This window comes from Phodopus roborovskii, unplaced genomic scaffold (assembly GCF_943737965.1).
Source record: "Phodopus roborovskii unplaced genomic scaffold, PHOROB, whole genome shotgun sequence".
NCBI lineage: Eukaryota > Metazoa > Chordata > Mammalia > Rodentia > Cricetidae > Phodopus > Phodopus roborovskii.
The window spans coordinates 36,817,969-36,842,040 of record NW_026126480.1 but is presented as its reverse complement, the minus strand read 5'-3'; the positions used below and the strand labels follow the sequence as shown (position 1 = coordinate 36,842,040).

The following is a 24,072-nucleotide window of genomic DNA, read 5'->3' as shown; positions in this document are numbered from 1 at the left end:
GGCACAAGGCGTGGCGTGAACCGGAGTGGGCGCCCACAGCTTGGTCCCGGCTCTGGTGACACCTCTCGGGCACCCGCGGCGTGAGCAGGCCGTGCACCCACGGAGTCGGAGTCGGATAGACCCGGGGGCGATCTGGGAGGTTAGTCGGCTTGGCAGGGACATGGAACGCCGTGCGTCTCCCAGGCCGCGAGGGGAGGGACCGGGATGAGCGCGGGAGCTGAGGGTCACCCGAGGCCACCGCGCCCTGCCCTGCGCGGGTAGCTGGGGGCTGGACTTAGTGCCCACGGGCGCGGGTGGGCAGGCAGAGGGGAGCGCAGCGGAGAGGAGGCGGCGGGCGGGGCCTGGAGGGGCGGCGTCGCGCGGGCTCCTCCTCCTCCTCTTTACCCTCTTCGGGTTCAGCAGCGGTGCCGCCCGGCTGCTCCGTCCTCCGGGCGCCCGCGGCGATGTTCACCCGCGCCGTGAGCCGACTGAGCAGGAAGCGTCCGCCGTCTGGTAAGCGGCTTTGGGCGCTGGGGCGCGGGAAGGGCCGGGTCCAGGGGTCCCTTGGCGCGGCTCCCGGTGCCGCCCGGATAGCAGCCGCGCTCCTCCCGGCTCGCTCTGTCCCAGCCGCAGCGGGAGCGCAGAGCCGGGGAGCCGCCCCGGGAGGAAGTTGGGCTTGAAGCTGGAGCCACAGCAGCTTTTTTTTCTAGAGAAGGTCTGGGAGCCACGGGAGACACAGAACAGCCCCACACTCTGAGGTAGCGTGGGAGCCAGGCTCCCCTCCTGTGTGCAGCCTCCGCCGCGGGCCGAGCGGGGAAAGATGCTCCACCGGACCTCTCATCCCCGGAGCGGCTCGGCCCCGCGGCGCCAAAAAGTGGAGTCCCAAGGTGGCTGCATACCAGGGCGGGGGAGGTACTTGTGTGACACGGCGGAGGAGTCACTTTGTCTTCCCCCCTGGACCAGCCCGACCCACACAGTTTGGGGCAACTTGGCAAGACAAAGAACCCACAGTACAGAAAAGGTGATTCGAATTCTGTCATCCTTTTTGTTCATAATAATACCTAACACTCTTTGATGGCTTATGTTGTGGCCAGGAGCTGCATCGACAACCTCCTCTTGTCTTCACCTTTAAAAAAGCCGCGTCAGAGGGGTGGGGTCCTGAAGCCAGGGTGTTGGGTGACCTGCTCCACTCTTAGTTGGTGGATCTTTCAAACCCAGGTTTGTTTGCTTGGCTTGACTCTGACTCGGAGTTCGCCGGCTTGCTTTCCTGTCGCCCAGAAGAGTCACTACGTGTCAGCCGGTTTCCTCTTTCCACCTAAACATCAACTGTGGTTAAGCGACTGCAATCAGACAGATTGAATCCCATTGCCATCACTCACCAGCTGTGCAACTTCTTTGTGAGGCAACGGGATGTGCAAAGTGTAGCTTTAAGTGCTTAATTGGAGCCTGCCCTCCACCCATCAACTCATGCAAATCATTTTATTAAATATTTAAGACGACCCTACTAACGTCAGATTTCATGGGGTTGTTTGTAAAGAGTTTGCACCGTTGCCTAATATGAATTAAAGTGTTCCATTAATGTTGTCTGTGTGGTCAGATTCCCTTGTGAGGGTTGATGGCTGACACAGTGGTCAGATTCTTGGCACTGGGGTTAAACTCCTAATTCCAACCTTGATTCTGTCATTTGGCTACACTGAATAATGAATGTCCTTGGACCTTTCTATGCCACCGAGCTGCGCTGTTGCTGGCTTAGTGTGGCTTGCAAAAGCCAATTGCTAAATATTCTGGGTGTCTGAGAACTGGTTGCTAAGTCATAGGTGGGCTGCAATTAACTGTGGTGGGACATATACATCAGATCCAGGCTCCATGAACCTCTGTACAGTGGATTTCAGAGAGCTGTGGACTTAACTACATACTTAATTTTTTTAAACTTAAAATTTTAATTTTTAAAAATTTTAGATTATGTTTGTCGTGTGTGTATGTGTGTGTATGTATGTGTGCATATGTGCGCATGCACGTGCCACAGCTTGCATGTGTGTGTATGTGCATGCCACAGCTTACATGTGTGTGTGTATGTGCATGCTACAGCTTGCATATGTGTGTGTGTGTATGTGCATGCCACAGCTTGTGTGTGTGCATGCCACAGCTTGCATGTGGAGGACAGTTGTGGAAATAATTTCTCTCCTACGGTAATCAAACTCAGGTCATCAGGCTTGGATACAAGCACCTTTACCCACCGAGCCATTTTGCTGGCCGGTAACTATGGATTTTAATTCCGATAAATATGTGCTCATGTTACTAATAGCAGGGCCAGCAGTTAAACATGAGAAGCTCCAAATGCAATTCTGGATACATGATAAAGATGGAGGAGTTACTAGCTTCCTTTTCTTTCTCTTTCTTGTTACATAGAGCAGTTGTGAATAGCCCTGCATAGGTTTCTTGTTGCTTTGAATTATATTTGGCCTGAATATAATACAAATAGAACCACTGAATCATGACAGATACATGGATTTTATATGCTTTTGCATATGACCACATTGCATTACCAAACTGAAGGGCAGTTTTAGAAACGTTAGTAGCATGTAGCCATTCCAGGGCAATAGACTTTAACTCTGATGAAGTTTGCCCTCACTGCTGGTGATAAAAAGGCCAGGAGTTAAACAGCAGGGGTCGGTGTCAGATGTCAGGAATGCAAGGAGCCCAGTTTCCTTGAAATCTGTGGGTATACAAGGTCTCCCACCCTTGTGAAAGGACATGAGCCTCTGCCGGTTTGGTCACTTATATCACTGCCCAACAGCAAGAAAAAAAAGGAGCCAAATGAGAGATGGAGGGTGAGGGCTCCTTACAGAGAGAATGGGCAGCAGGCGAGGCACCCACAGGATGGCTAAGGATTTGGGGAAGGGTAGTTTTGATTATTTTTTTCTTGTGGTACTAAGGGCACACCCAAGGCTTTACAGATGTAGGCAAGTGGTCTGCCCCATAGTGATATCCCACATGAACTTTGCTTTTAAAGAGTTGGGTTTTCTCCCCCCCTCCAAATATCCAACCAAAGCTGGATATACCCACCACAAGCCTGGACTAGGAGCTGAGGGCAAGTATGTCTCCCAGTGTATTTTGTGTGTGGCCAAAAGAGCTAAATCTTATCAAAGATGAAATCCAAGAGCTGTAAGCTCCACCCATTTCTGAGGTTGATAGCTGGAGGCCCTTTGTCTCATTTCTCTCAAATGTATCTTGCCTGGGTGGGAGGGGGGAAGTGGAAGGTTGGTAAAAGTCAAACCCCGGTTCAATCTTGGGGACCCAAGGGGAGCAGGAAGAGTCAACTGCATTTTTAGTAAGTACCCCAGTGGTTTTCATGCCAAAGTGTGAGGCGTTCTCAGAGGGTCCTGTCCCCTACCCACAACCCACACTGCTAATAACTGACAAGATCCTACCTCAGAACCGAAGTAAAAGCCATCCGTGCCCTACAGCCAGACAGCTGTGCGGCCTGTCGAAGAAGGTCTCTTTACATTGTCCTATTAAGCCCTGGACATTTCACACTTATTGCTGGGCTTACGCTTGTATTTGAAGGTGACAATCTACACAGAAATTTACCATATTTGTTTTTAACTACTTGACAGCAGAGCGTCTTGGTGTTTGGGCAAACTTGCATCTGTAGAAACTTGTGGGCTGGGCCTTGGGGCTGGGAGAGAGCAAGGCTAGCCTGCAAGCATGGAAAGGACAAGATAAGACAGCTTTTGCCCAGATGACATCAGTTCAGCCTACTTGGGTCCCACCAAGAGCAGCCGGCAGACAGAATGGGCAGGCAGGAGGTGCAATGTGGCTTCAGTAGCAGCTGGGCACCCATAATGTGTTTGTCTTCCTTTCCTCAGAACAGGAGACTTAGAGGCCCACGAAGGGTCTGGACCAGCTATTTCCTAGAGCTTTCATGGGGAACCACACACTTCTCTCCCTGGGCTGAGCGATCCCCTCGGCTCCCTCATGCTGGGTTCTAAGAACTTGTTGTTTATACTGTACTAAATATATTCTAGTCACTTCTGCTTCCCCCAGATAGCTAGCTGTCCCCTGCAGCAGCAGCCTTGGGTTGATGGGGTGGGGTGGGGGTGGGGGCTCAGGCAGGCAATAACAGCAGCCCCTTGATAAGGGCTGTCAGGAGGTGCCCACTATGGTAAACTGTCCCCACAGATTTCCGGGGACAAATGTCTCTTTGGCTTTGGCTCCCATCTGTGGAAGGCCATGCCTAGTGCCCGGGGTTGCCTCCACCCGGTCTGTCCTTGTCAACCCATTCTCCTGCCCCTCACTCTCACTCTGCCTCCCCAAGCCTGACTGGTCCTCAGCCCGGACAGTAGCCTGTCTCAGGGGAGGGGACCACTGCAAGGCTCCTCATTTCCAAAGAAGCAGACAAGTCAACCTGCCTTGGACCCTAGTCCAGGGCATCTGCACGCATATCTCAGTCAGCTCGTTAAATATACCGTGAGCAAGTACGGAGGTGCTGGCCTCTCCCCGTCTCCTTCCTTCCCATCTGGGAATTCCTGGTTTTATTTTCTCATTTCATAGTGAATCCGTGATTAAAAGTCAGAGCTTCCCCGTGCTGCATCTTTCACTCCCGGCTTCTTCAGCCACTCCTTCTGAAATAGAACCTGACCTCCTCTTGCTTGCTTCTTTGTAGTAAGTTATTTCATTCACTGCTGTGCGCCTCATTCTGTTCTGGGCTGCCGTGCATTCCAGCGATTGGCATGTGTCTGAGCAGACCCTTTCAGTGCCTATGACCCCTCGGTCAGATTATAAACAATATGCAGGAGTCCAGACGAGGGTTGGCCGGAGGTGTGGACCGGAGCCCGGAGAGAGCACGGTAGTGACATTCAACATTGTTGTTTATTCAACGTTAGGACCACGCTCCATCCCCAGAGCCCTGAGGGTGGCGTGTGTTTGTAATCCCAGCACTGCAGAGGAGTCACGTGGATCCCAGGAACTCACAGGCCTTCCAGAGCCTCCGGTTCAAAAGGCAAGGTGGACAGAGCCTGAGCACAGGCCGAGTCTTCACCTGTGCTCATGCACATGCACCAGCACACAGGAACAGACACACATGTACACCAGCACAGGCAAGAACAGACACACATGTACACCAGCATACATGTATACCAGCACATACAGGAGCAGACACACATGTACACCAGCATACATGTACATCAGCACACAAAGGAACAGATGCACATGTTCACCAGCACACACAGGAACAGACACACATGTTCACTAGCATACACAGGAACAGACACACATGTACACCAGCACATATGTACACCAGAACACGTATACACCAGCACACACAGGAACAGACACACATGTACACCAGCATACATGTCTACAAGTCCACACAGAAAGAGACACATGTGTACACCAGCATACATGTACACCAGCACACACAGGAATAGGCATACATGTACACTAAGACACATATACACCAGTACACATGTATACCAACATACACAGGAACCAGCACACATGTACACCATGACACACAGGAACAGACATACATGTACACCAGTATAGGTGTCTACAAGTACACATAGGAACTGACACACATGTACACCAGTACATGTGTACACCAGCACACACAGGAAGAGACACATGTGTATACCAGCATACTTGTACACAAGCACACATGTATACCAGCACACATATACACCAGCACACATGTATACCAACAGACATGTATATCAGCATACACAGAAACCAACAGACAAGTATACCAGTACACATGTATACCACCACACACAGGAAAGGCATACATGTACACCAGCACACATAGGAACTGACACATGTGTACACCAGCATACATGTACACCAGCACACACAGGAACAGGCACACATGTATACCAGCACACACAGGAACAGGCACACATGTACACTAGCATACATGTCTACAAGTACACACAGGAAGAGACATGTGTACACCAGCACACATGTACACCAGCACACACAGGAACTGACACACACGTGCACCAGCATGCATATATACCAGCACACACAGGGAGAGACACATGTGTACACCAGCATACATGTACACCACCATACATGTACACCAGCATACATGTATACCAACACACATGTATACCAATAGACATGTATACCATCATACACAGGAACCAACACACATGTATACCAGCGCACACAGGAACAGACACAAATGTACACCAGTACACAAGTACACCAACACACATGTATACTAGCATACACAAGAACAGGCACACATACACCAGCATACACAGGAACAGACACACATGTACACCAGCACACATAGGAACTGACACAGGAATAGGAATACATGTATACCAAGACACATATATACCAGTACACATGTATGCCAACAGACATGTATACCAGCATGCATAGGAACCAACACACATGTATACCAATACATGTGTATACCAGCACACATGTACACCAGTACACATGTAATCAGGTCACATGTATACCAGCACACACAGGAACAGACATACATGTATAATAGCACACATGTACACCAGCACACTTGAATACCAGCACACATGTATACCAGAACACACAGGAACTGTCACACATTTATACCAGCATACATGTACATTAGCACACACGTACACTAGCACACATAGGAATAGGTACACATGCACACCAACACACATTTATAACAGCACATGCAGGAATAGGCACACATGTACACCAGCACATACAGGAACAAGCACACATGTACACCAGCATACATGTACATCAGCACACACAGGAACCGACACAGATGTACAGCAGACACATGTACAGCAGCACACACAGAAACAGACACACCTGTACACCAGCACACGTGTACACCAGCACAGACAGGATCAGATACACATGTACACCAGCACACACAGGAGCAGACACACATGTACACCAGCATACATGTACACCAGCACACACAGGAACAGACACACATGTACAGCAGAACACATGTACAGCAGCACACACAGGAACAGACACACATGTACACCAGCACACAGAGGAACAGACACACATGGACACCAGTACACGTATACACCAGCACACAGAGGAACAGACACACATGTACACCAGCACACAGAGGAACAGACACACATGGACACCAGTACACGTATACACCAGCACACACAGAAACAGACACACATGTACACCAGCACACATGGAAACAGACACACAAAGAGAAGGATGTGGGCTGGGGTGTAGCTCAGTTAAGAGCATGCTTGCTTATCCAGCAGGTCCAGAGCTCTGAATTCAGTCCCCACATGCCATGGTGGATTCTAGCACCAGTGAGGTAGAAGGATCAGAAAATCATGATCACCCTTGGCTACATAGCAAGCCAAGGCCAATCAGAGCTGTGTGAAGCCCACTCTCAACACACACACACACACACACACACACACACACACACCAAAAAATAACAACACCAACAATAAACCCAACCAATCACACATGCAAGCAAATGAATGTATGGGCTAATTCATGAATGGCTGTGCTTGGGAGGCTGAGAGCAGCCAGAGCTGCACAGGAAGGCCTTGCCTGAAAACCGCCCACCCCCTCATACACACAGCTTTAGAGCATGGCTGATTCTGGCAAGCAGTTTCACAGGGGTTGGGATTAACCCGGGGCCCTGTGTGTGGTGGGTAAGTGCTCTATCACCAAGCCACACCCCTAGCCTGCAAGTCCCTTATCCTGAAGTGAGGAAGTGACTGGGAAGAAAATGTGTGGGGGAGGAAAGGTGCGTTTATGCATAAGTGTCTTGCCCAGTTCTTGGAGACAGGGGACATCAGTGACAGGGCCTGGGGCCATGGTTGTTTTTTTCAGGGCCTCTTGTGGCCTAGAAAGTGGGGATTCTTGGGAGGGTACAAACAACAGCGTGGCATCCTTATTTCCTTCCCTCTCATCAGTGCTGGCAACCGTGGCCATCTGTTGTTTAGTCCACCCAAAAGAGGATGTTGGGGATTGTTTTCTCTTTGCACTCGAGGGTGGCAGGGAGCCTTGAGCCCTGTCTTTCTCCTACAAAGCGGCTTCAGCAAAAGCCAGCAGTGGTTTGGCCTGCGTGGAACTTCTAGGTGGATTGGAGCATGGACCGTAAGGACTACCCCAACCCCTTCAGAACATGCTCTGGGCTTGCCCAGGGATGGAGCAGGGCATAGGGAGGACCGTGTTATATAGAGACAGGCGTGCTGGACACTTGCCTTTCTGTGAGCTCGCCAATCAAAGTGTCACAATGCATGTTCAGAGCTGGGCCACCCTCTGCAGCCTGTTTTCCTGTTCTCATCATACGTGCTGGTTCTAAGCAAGCTTGTTTTAAAACAAAATATCATCATCATTATTGTTATTATTGTTATTATTATTTTGCTAACTGCATTTCTTTCTCTCCAGCTTGTATGCCTGTAAGTTAGATCTCACAGGCTAGATATCGGAGTGATAAATAGGTAAAGTCATATTTAGATACAGGATTTCCATGACCTAGTTTCTGCGGAGCCTTTAGCAGATCACCGGTTAAAACAAACAGATTCTCTGCTTCTATATTGGGATGGAACTTTAAAGAAATGTATTATGCTTGATGTGGTGTAGGTGATACGAACTTTTTGAATAAGTTTTGTGGGTGTGGTCTTCCCTTGATACTTCATGCGAAGGAATGCTTTTCTTCCTTTTCTGTACCCCCCTTTTTTTTTGGTTTTAATTTTATGGGCGAGGGTCTTTCGGAGTTCACACTGGTCTGGAGACTTTGTTATGTGGCCAAGGCTGGCTTGGTCCTCCTATGTTTCAACCTTCTAGATCCTGGGTTATGGAAGAGTGCCACTACGCTGGGCTGAAAGAAAGTACTTGAAGGAAGGTGGGGTGTTATGTCTAACTACTTAGGAATGTAGGGCTGACATCGCTGCCTTTTCCTGGTTGTGAATGTCTCCTTTGTCTCCTTCAATGTGCTGTGAGTTTGTGGGTCCTTAGAGTAGACCCTGTGAGGATGTTAAGCTGCCTCTGCTATTGAGGAGGCTGGATGTTGAGAGCTGATTAAAATATTATTTCGATGGAGAAATTGTCTACTCAGGGCAGACACAGCTTACATGGCTCTCCCTACAGAGTACAAGCAGAAAGCTATGCTATGCCTCAAGTGCTCAGGTCTGTTGAGTGCTGCAGATGCCTTTTGCGTATGGATTTCTAGGGAATTCCTGTCTGGAGAAAGTCTTGATTAGCCGTGACATCATAGCTACTATAAATAATGTATTACAAAATGGATCACAAGCAACACACTCCAGCCATCTGCATGGCAGAGCTGCAAACATCTTCGGAGACAGGCTTTTACCGAAGTCAGAAACCACATGGAACAATACTGATGGAAACGAAACTGTCTGCACATTCTGTCTGTGTGCTAGATGCTTCTTCCTCAGTCTTACAGGACTCCTACCCTCCCCCACTCACCCCAACCCGCCCCCACCCGCTCCCCCATGGAACTGACCTCAAGTTTCTCAAACTTTCCTCACACTGTGATTGTCTCTCTCTCCCTCCTCTTCTTCCTTCCTTCCTTTCTTTCCTCCCTCCCTTCCTCCCTCCCTCCCTTCCTCTCTCCACTTCTCCCTCCACGCCTGCCTCTAAGATCTTACCGCAGAGCTCTAGCTGAACTCCATATAGACCAGGCTGGCTTCGAACTCAGAGATGTGCTTGCCTCTGCCTCCCAAATGCTGGAACTAAAGGTGTGTGCCACCATGCCCTGCTGTTGTCAGCCTCTTTAAACCTGCTCTTTTTTGGCCTCTCACCATAAAGATGAACAGAAGTCAAACTTAAACACAGCAATGGAGCCTTATGGGAAAGAACAGGTGTCCTGAAGCCAGGCTGTCTGCCTTTGGACCAAGATTTCCATTTCCTATCGAGGTGACCCATACAGGTCTCACATCTCAGCTTCTTCACCCATAAAATGGGATTGCTATAAATGTCACAAGAGAGTGCTTTATAAGATGCCAAAATGATTCAACCCACATGAGCGCAACCTCACACCTGGCAAACAGTTTGTAAGTGGTATTGTCATCAGCTAAAGACAAATTTACTGAAAAATTAGAGCTAGGTATACAAAAACTTGAAGATCTAAAAAGACTAGGCGTGAGTAAAAAGAGAAACAAAACAGAAAACAGTTGAACAACACTAGAACCTTTCTTCATTGCAAAAATGTAAACAGAAAAAAATGAGACAAACTAACATGACTGCAATTTGCTTCTTCTAGCTTGAGAAATCGTAAAGCTGCTAGAAAAACTCGTTTAATGTGTCTTTCCCCACCTGGGCATTCTAAGCCTGGTTTCTTGCCTAATCATCTAAAATGGAAACTGGTCCATGAAAAAGAATGAAGAGGCTGGGAGCTGGCTCAGGCAGTCAAGTGCTTGCTCCGAATTCATGGAGGCCCTGAGTGTGAACCCCAGACCCAGGTAGAAGAAACCACTTTAGTTTGTGATTGTAATCTCAGTTCTGGGGGTGGGGGCAGAGATAGGAGGATCCCCGGGACTCATGGGCAGCTTAGCCTTGCAGAACCAGCCAGTTCTGGGTAAAAGTAAGAAAGTCAGACTCAAAAACCAAGGTGGAGAGTGGCTGAGGAAAAACACCAGGGACCTCTGTACTTTACACAGCACACACACACAGCACGCACACACGCATGCACCCACGCACCCACGCACACATCCATGTGTATGAATGAGAGAGCACTTGAATGTTTTTGGACTTCAGGACAAAGTTTGGGCAGCTGTGAAATCTTGGTGTTGCTTTATTTTTTCTGTTTTTATTAGTATTAATTATTAGTATTTTGAGAAGGTCTACCCATATAGCCATGGCTGATTTGGAGCTTCCTGTGTGCTTGCTCTTGAGAAAAGCTGTTCTTTCTTTTGTGTGTTACTGGGTGAGTGGCATGTTGAATGTGAGCTGAGATAGCGCAGGGTCTCTTACTCAGTCCATATTGAAAAGTACATAAATTCTTCTAAGCAGGGGATACTGAGTCACAGGAGGGCCCTGAATTCAGGGTGACTTCTTGGGCAATGCCAGACATACGGCAGGCTGGTGATCATCTTATGGGAGCCTGGAGATGATGGCTTGCTATGATCTGGGTACAGTTTGAATCTGTCTTGAAGTGCAGTTCCCATTGTGAGGCATTAGGAAGGTGGAAAAAACATTTTCCAGATATGCTGTTGAGATCTGAGGCCTCTGGGAGCTGAATCAATGGGCCAAAATGAACCTCTTGTTTTTATAAAGTAGCCTGCCCCAGGCATGTTGTTACAGAAATGAAAAAAAAAAAAAAAAAAAAAACAGACAAAACATAAATGCCATTAAGTGAATTGTGTTTGCAGATGTTGAAGATCTTTCTGTTGTAACAGCAACAACAAAAGTCTAATCTGACTTGAGAGTCAGGCTGGCTCTGATGGTATGGATCTGTAACCCCAGATCCTCAGGAGGCTGAGGCATGATGATTGCTAAGCTCAGTATCTATCTGGGCTACATAGTGAGTTCAAGGCCAGCCTGGGCAACCTTTTCTCAGAATGAAGAAGAGGAGAGGGAGGGGGAAGAAGGGAGAAAGAGGAGAGAGAGGTGGTGGGTGGGAACATAGTTTGGTGGAAGAGCACTTGCCTAGCACGTGCTCGAGGTCCTGGAGTCAATCTCCAGTGTTGAAAAACAAACAACAAAAACCCTTAAAGTCAATCTGAAGTCTTGGAAAAGATCCAAACCAATATCCAAGGAAAGTGAAAACACATGACAGGAGCTGGGAGAAGAACCCTGTGGGAAAGTTACAGTGGCAGAGATGGACAACAGGGAAGGCTTTCTTTTAGTTACAAGAACTAAAGTCCAAAAGAGGCTCAGCAGCTAAGAGTGCATATCTATCACTCTGGGAAAGTTTGAGTTTGGTTCTTAGCATGCTGGTCCTGCAGCTCACAATCACCTGGAACTCCAGCTCTGATGCCCTCTTCTGGCCTCTTTGCACAGTGCAGTCACATGCGCCCCCCCTCCCATATATATACATACACACACACACACACACACACACACACACACACACACACACACTGAAGTTAAAACACCAGTAACCAGGGCTTTTGAGAATACCTTTCTAACAGTATTATTGTTATTTCCTGATGCAAGGGAGAGCCCTGGAGTGTACCCATAAGAGACTACCATTTTCTGTGTTCCAAAGACCCCAAAGTCCTGTGGAGGTGGTCCTGATGGGGACAGATAGATCCCAATGGTTCCATGTGGTGACTCTTTAGACACATCACCCAGGAGAAGTCATTGTCTTAGACTTTTGCTTTTAGTCCAGGAGGCAGTCTAAATAGTGGATCTGGAGTTGAACATCTTTTTGTCTATGTGTGTGCTGGTGCACATACATTCTGTGTCTGAGTGCATGTGCGTATGCATGAGCACAGCATATATGTAGAAGCCAGAGATTGATGTCACATCAATCACTTCCACCTTGTTATCTGGGGACATGGTTTCTCCCTGAACCTGGGATTCTATGATTCAGCTTGACTGCCTTGTCAGCAAGTCCCAGCAACCCTCCTCCCTAGCACTGGGCTTACATAGGTACCTGCCGTATGTGAGTGTATGTGGGTGCTAGGGTTTGACCTCAGGAACCAAAGGGGCCATTTTGGTTTTTGTTCTCCTGAAAGCTGCCACAAAAAGCTAATCCACAAATTTGCTTAGCACCAGCAGTAAAGGGGTGGTTTGCATTTCCCCAGCAGCAGAGTCAGCTTTAAATGCCTGAGTGCAGCCCACCAAATGCATTTATTTGCCAGTGAGCAGGGTGATGAAGCCCCTAGTACGGTGTGGTTGATTATTTAAAAGAGTACCAAGAATTTTGGCGTCCTTTCAGACCACGCACGGCTGAAAACATGGACGAGAATTTGTGACTGGACAAGGTAGTCCCTAGAACAGGGCACTTGTGTCCTGCTGCATATTTACTTATGAGGATTTGCTGGATCACTGGAGTAAATGGTCAAACTGTTCTTCAGGCAGAGGACGGAAGGTAAGTTTGAGGGATGCTTGGCAGAATGGGCCCTGCTTCAGGAAGTCTCTTACAATGATGATTTAAAAATCTGACACATGGGGAGAAACTGTGTCCAGGGATTGACGTTCTGTGATGGACCCATTTCTTACCCATGAGCTGGAGAGAGTCACTTCAGAAGGTCTGCAGGGTCATTTGGAAAAGTTGGGAAGCTTGCTTTAACAAGAGGAGTGGCACTGTCACAAATAACTTCTCACACTATCACAAGCATCAGCAGCACACTGTCCAAGGTTTCTGACGCTGCTTTGTAAAGGTTCCTGAGATGAAGCCCCAGGGAATTAAGAGGTTAAGGTGTGGATCTGTATGTGGTGGTCCAGACAAGCAATTCCAGCCCTGGAGAGGCCAAGGTAGACGGTTCTAAGTTCTAGGTTAACATAGGCTATGAAGTGAGACTGTCTCTCAAAAAGCCAAACAAATTCAAGCTTAAGATGTCTTGCTTTGTCTCCTAAAAGAACACCAACTGTCAACTCTTAAGTCTAGTATTCTCTTTCTCCCTCTCTGTGATGTGTGTGTGTGTACAGATATGCATCTAAGTATATGTGCATATGCGTGGAAGCCAGTGGACAACTTTTGAGTGTTCCTTAGTAGCTGTCCACTTTGTTTTTGAGACAGGGTCTCTCAGTGGCCTGGGGCTTACCAGTTTAGCTAGGCTCACACGTGGGTTCTGGTCCACATGCTTGTACAGAAGGCAATTTACCAACCAAGCCAACCCCTTGGGCCCAAGTCTAGTATATTCAGATATAAATTTTCTTAAATGATATCTCAGCTATTTTCAGTGATTAATAAGTTATAAGATTTTTTTTTCCAATCATGCTTCAAAAGTGATTTACTTGGTTGGTCTCTTATATTTTCCCCTCGAGTCAAGTCTATTTTCTTTTCTTTAAATATAACCTTGTCTCTAGTGTTGTACATACAGTCCCCTCAGTAGGTCATTCTTTTCAGAAAAGGGAAAGACTGGCAGTGTGCTGCTCTCGGAAGGATTTCCTATTTTTTGTCCCCCAATGGAGACATGATAATCCTATGTATTTGTTAGATATGGTGTGATTTAAGCGCATGTTGTATCAGGATCAGGTCAGGGTAATTGCCTTATCTGCCACTTCAGGTTCTTCTCATTGTTTGTGTCAAGAACATGAAAGACTTCCTACTGTGGTGGAGAAAGTACACACTTTGTACTTCCATCTTGAGTCCTTAATAACTGTGGAGGAATCCCTCCAATGCACACATGCATTTACCATGGCCTCGTAGCTCAAGCCGGTCAAGCTGGGTTTTGACCTATGACTCGACCGAAGCGACATGCCAGTGGTTTTTCCATGGTTCTAGAACTGGGTCAGGTCTGTAGACAGGTTTTGTGCTTTGCTTCCTCCTTCAGCCTAGTGGCCCCAGGGTGATGGCCTGACCCTCTGCCACGTTTTCTTTGCTAAAGCCTAGATGCCAAGCCTGTTAGCGTAAGACATTCCATGCAGTCACTCTATGACCCAACCAGGTAAGGAGGCTGCCTCAGAGTCAGTGATATTTCATTTGTTCATTCATAGACAGCATCTTGTGTTTCTCAAGCTGGCTTTGAACTCACTGTGTAGCCAAGGATGACTGAATTTCCGATCTCTCTACCTCCCATGTGCTAGGATCCCAGGCAGGTGCTACCTAGCATGGCTGCTTTAGTGTAGGTGAGGAAGTAATCCCAGGGTCTGTGTATGCTAGGCAAGCACTCTCCCAATGGAGCCACATCCCCAGATATATATATATATTTTTAGAGATATGACATATTAAAAAAAAAAAACTAAACTAAACTAATGCAAAGACATCCACTATGAACCAGACAATAAAACTTTAAATAAAAACTGGCTAAGTGTGATGTGAACCCACACTGGGGTCCCGATGAAAGGGAAGATGGAGACTGCTGGTGCTTTATTTACAATGTTGGCATTTGCTTGTTGTGGATTTTCTTTGTTCTGGGACTCAGGCTAGGCGAAGCATTCTAACCCGCACACATCCCTAGCCCCATTGTAGATTCTCTAAGCATTAATTCTGAAATTAAAAAAAAAAACTCACAAAAGATATTTATTTCAATGCCTGCATATCTGGACAACTCTAGGTGTGATCGTCCTGGTCCTGGTCTTGCTTTACACTCTTCTATATGCGCCACATAAAAAAGATGCTGAAGATACTGCTGTATAGGAGCTTTCAGATCCGTGGAGTCACCATAACTGCAAAAGGGGGAAGGAAAGAGTTGATGCTGAGGAGGGTCCATGGGTGGTGGATTGCAGAGGACTCAAGGGCCAGTGGACAAACTGGGACATTATAGGATGTAATAGAAATGGCAAGTCCCTCTCTGAGCTCCATTTAGTTGTTTTTGTTTTGTTATGTCTGAACAACAGAAAGAATAGTGACTTCCACCTCAGTAGACTGAGTCTATTGTGACAAGCCCTAGTACATGTTGGTTTGGTGCCGATGGTGGTGATGACCTTGCAGTGTAGATTTACAATAATATTCTCGTATGCACCATCTGCACGGGACAATCTTTGGGTAGTGACACTGTCTGATCTGTGTTTTGTAGATATCCATGACAGCGAGGGGAGCTCAAGCAGCAGCCAGCAAGGCCTCAACAGCACAGCCAAGTGGGCGGCCTCCTTGGAGAATCTTTTGGAAGACCCAGAAGGCGTGATGAGATTCAGGGTTTGCCTTCTCATTGATCACTGGAACTTATACAATAGGAAAAACTTAGATACGTGTGTGGTGGGGAGTGGAGGCACCAGGACCAGGACCATATACAACACTGTCTGCTCCAGCTAGAGACTAGGAACTGCTCATCTCTCATGACCACCTTGGGCTTCCAAAGGGACATGCAGCCTGTCTCTGGTTTTTGTATAGTTGGGGGGGTGTGTGTGATGGGGTGATGGAGAAGGATGCTCTACTAGTATGGGATCTGGAGGAAGGATTTCTAGGACGGTCAGGGATGAGCTGGGTTTCTCTGGCATGAACATTAATTCTCTCCAGTCTCAGACACTCTTGAATGCATCACTACTGGTGAAAGAGGCTAGATGGTAACTGACAAAAATGAGGAAGGGGGAAGGAATCTCCCAAAGGAGGGCTGATGATGGACAGGAAGGGCTCATGATAGACAGGAAGGGCTGATGATACACAGGAAGGGCTGATGATGGACAGGAAGGGCTGATGATAGACAGGAAGGGCTGATGATACACAGGAAGGGCTGATGATGGACAGGAAGGGCTCATGATGGACAGGAAGGGCTGATGATAGACAGGAAGGGCTGATGATACACAGGAAGGGCTGATGATGGACAGGAAGGGCTGATGATAGACAGGAAGGGCTGATGATGGACAGGAAGGGCTGATGATGGACAGGAAGGGCTGATGATGGACAGGAAGGGCTGATGATGGACAGGAAGGGCTGATGATGGACAGGAAGGGCCGATGATGGACAGGAAGGGCCGATGATGGACAGGAAGGGCCGATGATGGACAGGAAGGGCTGATGGACAGGAAGGACTGACGGACAGGAAGGACTGACAGACAGGGAAGGTTGATGGTGGACAGGGAAGGGCCGATGATGGACAGGAAGGGCTGATGATGGACAGGAAGGACTGATGGACAGGAAGGACTGATGGACAGGGAAGGGCTGATAATATCAGGAAATAAGTTTCTGCCAGTATGAATGTGGCTGCCCATTGGAGGGTCACACATGAATTCCAATCCTGATCCTTGGGAACTTGCTTTTTAAGTGATGGACCCAGGTGCTGTTGGTTCCCACGGAGCTCCTAGGCTGCGGAGTAGAACTATAAGTATCGTTTAGATGCTGGGGAGATTTGAATGTAACCGCAGAGCTGACCGAGTGCTAACTGCTCTCCAGCAGTTCCAGAAAGCACACCTCCAACTTAAAATGGTCTCCATCATTGTGATTTGGACAGGCTTAATATGTTTTCTTTTCTTTTGTTTAAAAAAAAAAAGGCCTGGCTTTGGAGGAATGCACTTTGTTTAAACAGTGTCTGGAAGGGGTTGATATATCTTCCACTTTAATTTACTTTTTGGTAATTTATTGTCAGCTTAGAAATGCGAATAGATTCCCCGCTTCATTTTTATTCTGCCTTGCAGTGTCAAAACCATTAAGGTGAAATGCGTAAGAAATTCTTGCTTCAACATTAAACATGTTCTTTGTTTTTCCGGGTGGAGTTTTTTCAAGAGATGATTAAACCAGGTTCCTCTGTCCGTTTTTGCCTTGTCATCCTCTAAAGGAAACTTGTATTTTCTCAACGTCGAACACTGTATGATTCCCTTCCCCCTTTTTTATCTATAGGAATTTTTGAAGAAGGAATTCAGTGAAGAAAATGTCTTGTTTTGGCTAGCGTGTGAAGATTTCAAGAAACTGGAGGACAAGAAGCAGGTACCTCTCTGTCTTCTGCTTTTGTGATGAGTTTTTCCTCCCATTATGTGGTCACAGCCGCCTGTTGCCTAGGTTTGGGAACTGCCCAGACTATCCTGACTCATACTAGATCTGAGGGAAATTTCAACTTCTAACTGGTACCTTGTGCTGACCAAATATTAGTAATTTTTTTTTTAAAGAGCATGTTAGCCATAGTTCAAGCAGGCCAATATTCAAAGTAGATGTAAACATTTGTCATTTATAGCTTGTCATTGTGTTAACCATTTTCTTCACAAATCAGTCACGAGGGTGCTCCCCAAGGTGACACTGGTGCTGTCAGACATGAGCCAAGCGACTGATTAGTGGATGTGTGATTGTGAATGCACACCATTCACCGGGCGGCGATGGTGCACACCTTTAATCCCAGCATTTGGGAGGCAGAGGCAGGTGGATCTCCGTGAGTTTGAGGCCAGCCTGGACTTCAAAGAGAATTCTAAGACAGGCTCCAAACCTACAAAGCAACCCTGTCTAAAAAAAAAAAAAAAAAAAAAAAAAAAAAGGAAAGAAAGAAACAAAGAAAGAAAGGAAAATAAAAAGGAAAAGCTCACCCACCCTTCATCAGATAGTTTGCAACTCTGTGCTTTTGTGAGCCCCGAGTAGCTGACAGGCATTCTGTGTAAGAAGTTTCTGACTTCCCCGGAAGGTGTTTGTCTTGCTAGAGGTGGCCTTTAGTCCCCATGCAGTCACCAAAGGATGGATGTGAGACAGGTGGGCTGGGTGGCATTCTGAAATTTCCTCTTCATCTGTTGTGGTGGGGGTGGGGTGGGGTGGGGTGGGGGATATGTCTTGCTCTGCCTCCAGGACCTGCGCAGCTCACTGGGGGTCCTACGGGCTGTGCTTGCTGTCTGCTTTAGTCTTCAGCCCACTGCTAGCAGTGCTCCAGGCCTAGGCTTGACTACCTTGTACCTCTCTGTCCCTGGGTTCTGGGGGATGCCTCTTCCCATAGAGTCTTCTCCCATGATTGGGCATTTGGATTCTTCTTTTTTTTTCCTCCTAGTGCTGGGGATTTAATCTAGGGTGAAGTTCATGTCAGGCAAGCAATTTCTCACTGAGACATGTGCCTAGCCCTTGTACTGTCTTTCGAGACAGTGTCTTACTAAGTAGTCCAGGGTGGCCTTGAACTCACTCTTGACATGTCACTGCATCTGAATAGCTATGATTATAGGCCTGTGTCTGCAGTTCTAAAGTGAAACCATCTAATTTGTCAATATCGGAACTAATTTTAGTTTATAACCTCACTGTGAAGTGACACCATGACCAAGGCAACCTGTACAAGAAAAGCATTTAATTAGGAGAGTGGCTTGCAGTTTCAGAGGCTTAGTACATGATCATCATGGTGAGAACATGATGGCAGGCAGGCATGGAGCTGGATCAGTAGCTGAGAGTTTACATCCTGATCTGCAGGCAGAAGGCACTGGAGTATGCGTGGTCACCCGTGTACACACACATATACGGGGAGAGAAAGAAACAGACCAAGAGAGAGATATACACAGACACACACACAGACACACACACACACACACACACACACACACACACACACACACGGGGGGGGGGGGAGGGAGGAGGGGAGAGAATATGAGACAGATCCTGGCATGGGCTCTTGAAGCCCCCCAGGAACACACCTCCTCCAACAAGACCACACCCCCTAATCCTTCCTGAACAGTTCACCAGCTGGGAACCAGACATTTGAATAGATGAGCCTATGGAGGACAATCTCATCCAAACTGCCACACTTGTCCCCAAATAGAACATCTCTCCTGACAGATGTAGCTTGTGGGCTGCCAGGTTTGGAGGCTCTGTCTCTAAAAGCTGGAATCTCCAGGGCCAGCAGCCATGAACTGTTTGCAGACAGTAGCCTGGAAAAATCACCTCGTTACTCTCTTTCGAGGCTCATTGCCTAGGATGGAGTAGCCTGTGGCCTTCCTCTTTGGAAAGGCCAACAAGTGGTTCTGAGATGGGCTCCTCTGGCTTGTGTCTCCCAGGCTTGTCTAACCCTCCTAGGAATGACTGTGGCTTCTGTGTCTTTCTGCTGTTTTCTCCCCAGAGTATGCTGGTTATTGAAGGGACTTAGTGAGGAAGTGGGAAGTGGGAAGGGGCACCAGCATTGAAAAGGGAGGCTTCAGGGTTGAAGTCCCCTGGGAAGGAGCCCACACCGTTGTCCTCTGTCTCCAGCCCTGAAGACAGGCCTGGGAGAAGGCACTGCTGGTTGCTGGCCTTGTGCATCTGGTGTGACCAACATCGTGCCATAAGCATCTAGCTCAGAGTCAGGTGGCCAAGTGGATGTCCTTCATCTGCCTTGTTCTTTGAAGGTCAGGCATGGGGAAGACCACAAGAGAACACATCTATCCTTGTGGCCCAGACAGGAAGCCAAGGCCCTGGGAAGAGCTGGGCTTAAACCGTGCTCTGGAGCCACCCAGCCATCCTCCTGCACACCTGCCCTGTGTGTATCTGTTCTGGTGGCCTGCCCAGTCCTTGTAGAGTGGCCGCCAGGCATTGTGAAAAGCCCTGGAGACACCAACCTCATGGACAAACCAGCTAAGCTTCTTTCAAAGCTCTCCAAGTCTGATGCACGTAGACACAGGAAGTGTGAAACCCAAGGACACTCTGGCAGTGGAGTCACCAAGGTCTACTAGGAAGTGAGTTGTTGCCTGAAACCTGCAATGCTTGGGGAAAGGGAACCAGTGACTCTAGAAGCAGGGACAGCCTGTGGGAAGATCAGCTTGGTGGCAAGAGCAGGGGTGGGAGTTTGCTAGCGGGCTACTGGGCAGTGTTTGAAGCTAAGGGTAGGTGTGGCCAAATCTGGGAATGTGGTGCATGGCAAGAAGGGCACCTCCTGCCGTGGCCCTGGAAAGTCTCTATAGGACCTTAATGTTGTGTGTGGCAGATGTAATATTGGGTGGCACTGCTCTGTTATAGACTATGGAAATCTAGACTCAGCAGCTCTTTTCTTCACCCCCATGCCCAACACCTATCACAGGGCTCTGGAGGGCTTATGTCCCTAAGTCTGGAATGTACCCAGTGGTATATGAATGCTGTGTTGACCCCCTGCTCTGCTTGTCTCAAACTTCCCTTTGGAACATCACAAGTCAGACCTCCATCTCCTGCATTTCTCTTAGCACTCTTAACTTCCAAGATCTGACATAACATCTCATCAAGCCTTGAATGCTCAGTGGCTTTCCAAGCCCAAAGTCCTTCTACAGTCCCCCACAAAACTACATGGTCAGGTCTGTCCCAGCAATACCTCACGCCTGGTACCGTTTCTGTGCTAGTTAGGGTTGCTATAGCTGTGATGAGACAAAAGCAGTGTGGAGAGGAGAGGCTTACTTGACTCCACTTCCGTATCAAAGCTCATCCCTGGAGGAAGTCAGGGCAGGAACTCAAATGGGGCAGAGCCCTGGAGGCAGGGGCTGATGCAGAGGCCATGAAGGAATGCCACTTGCTGGCTTGCTCATCATAGCTTGCTCAGCTGACTGCCTTATAGCACGCAGGACCACCAACCCAGGGGTTGCACCATCCGCAATGAGCTCTGCCTTCCCATATAACCACTAATTAAGAAAATTAAGGCTCTATAGCCCAATCTTATGGGGGCCTTTTATCAATGGAGACTCCCTCCTCACAGATGACTATACCTTGTGTCAAGTTGACATAAAACCAGGCAGCACCATGCTGCTGGGGACAGTAGAGCCATTGGTGGCACTGGCATGTCTGGGTCTTGGTCTAGGCTTCATGCTGCTACTATTCACAGATGCAGAGGTGTGGTTTGAGAGGTCAGTGGTATTTTCCCTGTGAATTGCTTTCTATGAGTCATTTCAATGAGGTACATATATCTGCCAGTCTCAAGGTCGCTGGAAGTGGACACGTGGATTTCAAGGTCTTGGAAGAAGAGAAGATAGAAAAGTTAGGCTGCTGCACGTTGCATCAGCATGTAGGGCCAACCTCTGAATCCGGGCCCACAGGCTCTCCTGGGTCCTGCTGCTGGGGAGGTAAAGCTAGGCAATCAGCTCCGAGTTACTAGTTTCCAAGAGTGGAGGAGGTGGAGGCAGGCCCTGCAGATGGCACCTAACTGAATTTCACAATCAAACTTACCACATCTGCCCCAAAGGGAGTGTGGGAGGCTTTATCTCTCTCTGCAGTCAATTGAGGCAGCTGTGAGCTTGATGCAAATCAGGCCTTCAAACCTCTGCTAGTTTAAGGACAACTTTGTTGATTTATTTTTCTTTTCCTGTTTTCCTGTGTGTGTGTGTGTTATGTATGTGTGCATGAGGGGTTTTTTTTTAGGTGTGTGGGCACATACATATCTGTGGATGCTTATGTACATGTGAGAACATGGATGTGGAAGCCTGAGATTGAGGTGAAGAATTAACCCCCATCACTCTCCCATTTTAGTCATTGAGACAGGGTCTCTCAAACCCAGAGCTTGTTCTTATGGCTAGTCTCACTATCCAGCTCGCATTGACTCCACTTCCCCAGGCTGAGATTACAGGGAAAGCCACCACACGTAAGTTCTAGGGATCTGAATTCTGGCATTCACACTGGTGTAGCACAGGCTTCACCACCAAGCCTCTTCTCAGTGATTCTGAGCATGTTGTATAATTTAGTTCTCCATCTTTTGTAGTTCGTCTGTCTGTCCCTCATGCTCATGAGTCCAGGCATCTTTGTTTTTCTTCCTCTCCATAGAAACACTGTGTTTCTTCTTCTCTGTGGGCTGAAGGTGTGATGGACTCCCACCTTGTCCTGAAACCCTGACCATGACAATGGGCTTGAAAGATGAGCATATTATACATTCTGCCCTGCTGGGACTTTTCACTAGAAGCCCCAAAGAGTAGTACAGCCTGCATCTTGTCTTCCCTGATCTGTGTTCCACTGTGATCTGTCAGGCTATTGGGCAAAGCAGGGCCATGGCTTAGGAAAGTTCAACAATGCATGCATCAAGAGAATGCCAAGGCCTTTGGGAAACAGGGAAAGTGACACTTCTCACCTCCTGTCCTCGGGTTATCTTTGTTTCTTATAGCTCCCATGTATCTGAAGTCATCAACCTCCATCTCTTCATGGTTTAAAACCATTCCCATATTCCTTTCCACTATGAGTTAGCATGTGATGTGTTTCTAGCTTCCAGAGTGATTCAGCATTTATACCATATAAAACCACAGAGATGGCACTGGAGAGATGGCTCAGCAGCTCAGAGCCTAGTCTACTGTTCCAGAGGACCAGAGTTTGGTTCCCAGCACCCATGTCAGGTGGCTCACACAAATTCCTGTAACTCCAGTTACAGGGGATGTGATGTCTCTGGTCCCTGTGGGCACCCACAAATGTGTGCACACCCCCCATACATATACAGATAATTAAAAGTGATAAATCTTTAAAAGAACTCCAGCGAAAGCTCCAACAAGGCATCTTTGTTTGTTTGTTTGTTTGTTTTTGCTAATCCTGAGTTCGTTCATTCATTCAATCAGTCACTCATTCGTCAGTCAGCTCATGTACACTGGTACACTGAATCTGTTTACAATGTGGCAAGTATTGAAAAGTGCTTGGCATTGAGCAGACCACATTGAGAATGGGCAGGGAGGTAGGGTAGGGACTGGTTTCCAGTGTTTACAGCCCTGAGAGCTGTACCAGCATTTAAATATGACAGACCCTTGTATTTTAGTAGTATTTCAAAGCTTACAGTTATGGGAGTCTATGGCATCATCATCATCATCGGCATATTTTGTTTAATATTACAACTTGATCTCATAACTAGCTGTATTGGGGTGTGATTTTTTTTTAAAAATGTCTTAAAAGAGTTTAAAATGTTCCTTTAAAAATTTTGTTCTCCATGACTGAGTGGATTGCATAGGAAGGGCAGCACCCCGCAGAACTCAGGGGCCATCTAGTTTGGGTACTGTCTTTCTGACCACAGCCTGTGGTGTAAAATTTTAATCCATTTAATCCATTTTCACCATGGGAGTAGCAGGGTCCACACTGAACCTTAGGAGCTGGGCGAGATCTTGGTCTTTGTGCCTACTGCCAGCTGCCCCTGTTTCTCCCTTTGTGAACTGCAGGGGGGGGGTTGGGGGATGCAGGGTTAGGGAGCCCAGTCAGTGCTTTAATAACACATCAGCTGCCCCCTCTCCTCCCTTCCCCCATTTCTGCCACTGGAAACAGACCCTTGTGGTGGTGGTGTGTAATGATGGCTGGGACCAGAGAAGGATACCCGGTGCTGTCGCTCTCCACCTCATTCCCTTGAGACAGGGTCTCTCACTGAACCTGGAGCCCATCAGTCTCCAGCTGCTCTGGCTGAGCTGCAAGTCCATCGATCTTCCGGAGACAAGAGCTTGGTCTACTGTCCAGCTAACCTTGAGCTCTTGGCCTCAAGTGGTCCTTCTTCCTATGGGTGCCTGCAACCAAGTTTTTGTTTGTTTATTTGTTCCTTTGTGTCCTGTGATGGCCCCTTCACCCTGAGTTGAGCTCATCATTGTAATTTTTTCTTCTCTCTCTTTTCATCTCTTTGACTTTTGGTTTCTACTTTCATTTATTTATTTAATAAAAGATTCCAACTTTATCTTTAGATGCTCCTTTTGGACTTTCCCTACTTCTGTGTTTCTCTGTTTGTTTGTTTGTTTTTCTGCAGAC

General features: G+C 47.7%; 1 protein-coding gene across 2 annotated transcripts in view; it reads left to right on the top strand.

The window, feature by feature from the left end:
- The first annotated feature begins 337 nt into the window (after positions 1 to 337).
- Rgs10 (regulator of G protein signaling 10) overlaps positions 338 to 24,072 on the top strand; it is a 42,642-nt gene continuing 18,907 nt past the window's right edge. The window contains exons 1-3 of one of the 2 annotated variants that reach the window (XM_051193120.1): positions 338 to 492; positions 15,576 to 15,694; positions 17,332 to 17,418. In XM_051193120.1, coding sequence (XP_051049077.1) covers positions 444 to 492; positions 15,576 to 15,694; positions 17,332 to 17,418 — 255 coding nt within the window. In that variant the 5' untranslated portion in view covers positions 338 to 443. Of the gene's footprint in view, positions 493 to 7,990; positions 8,077 to 15,575; positions 15,695 to 17,331; positions 17,419 to 24,072 lie in introns of those variants that run through there. The other variant, XM_051193121.1, reaches the window with a different exon arrangement.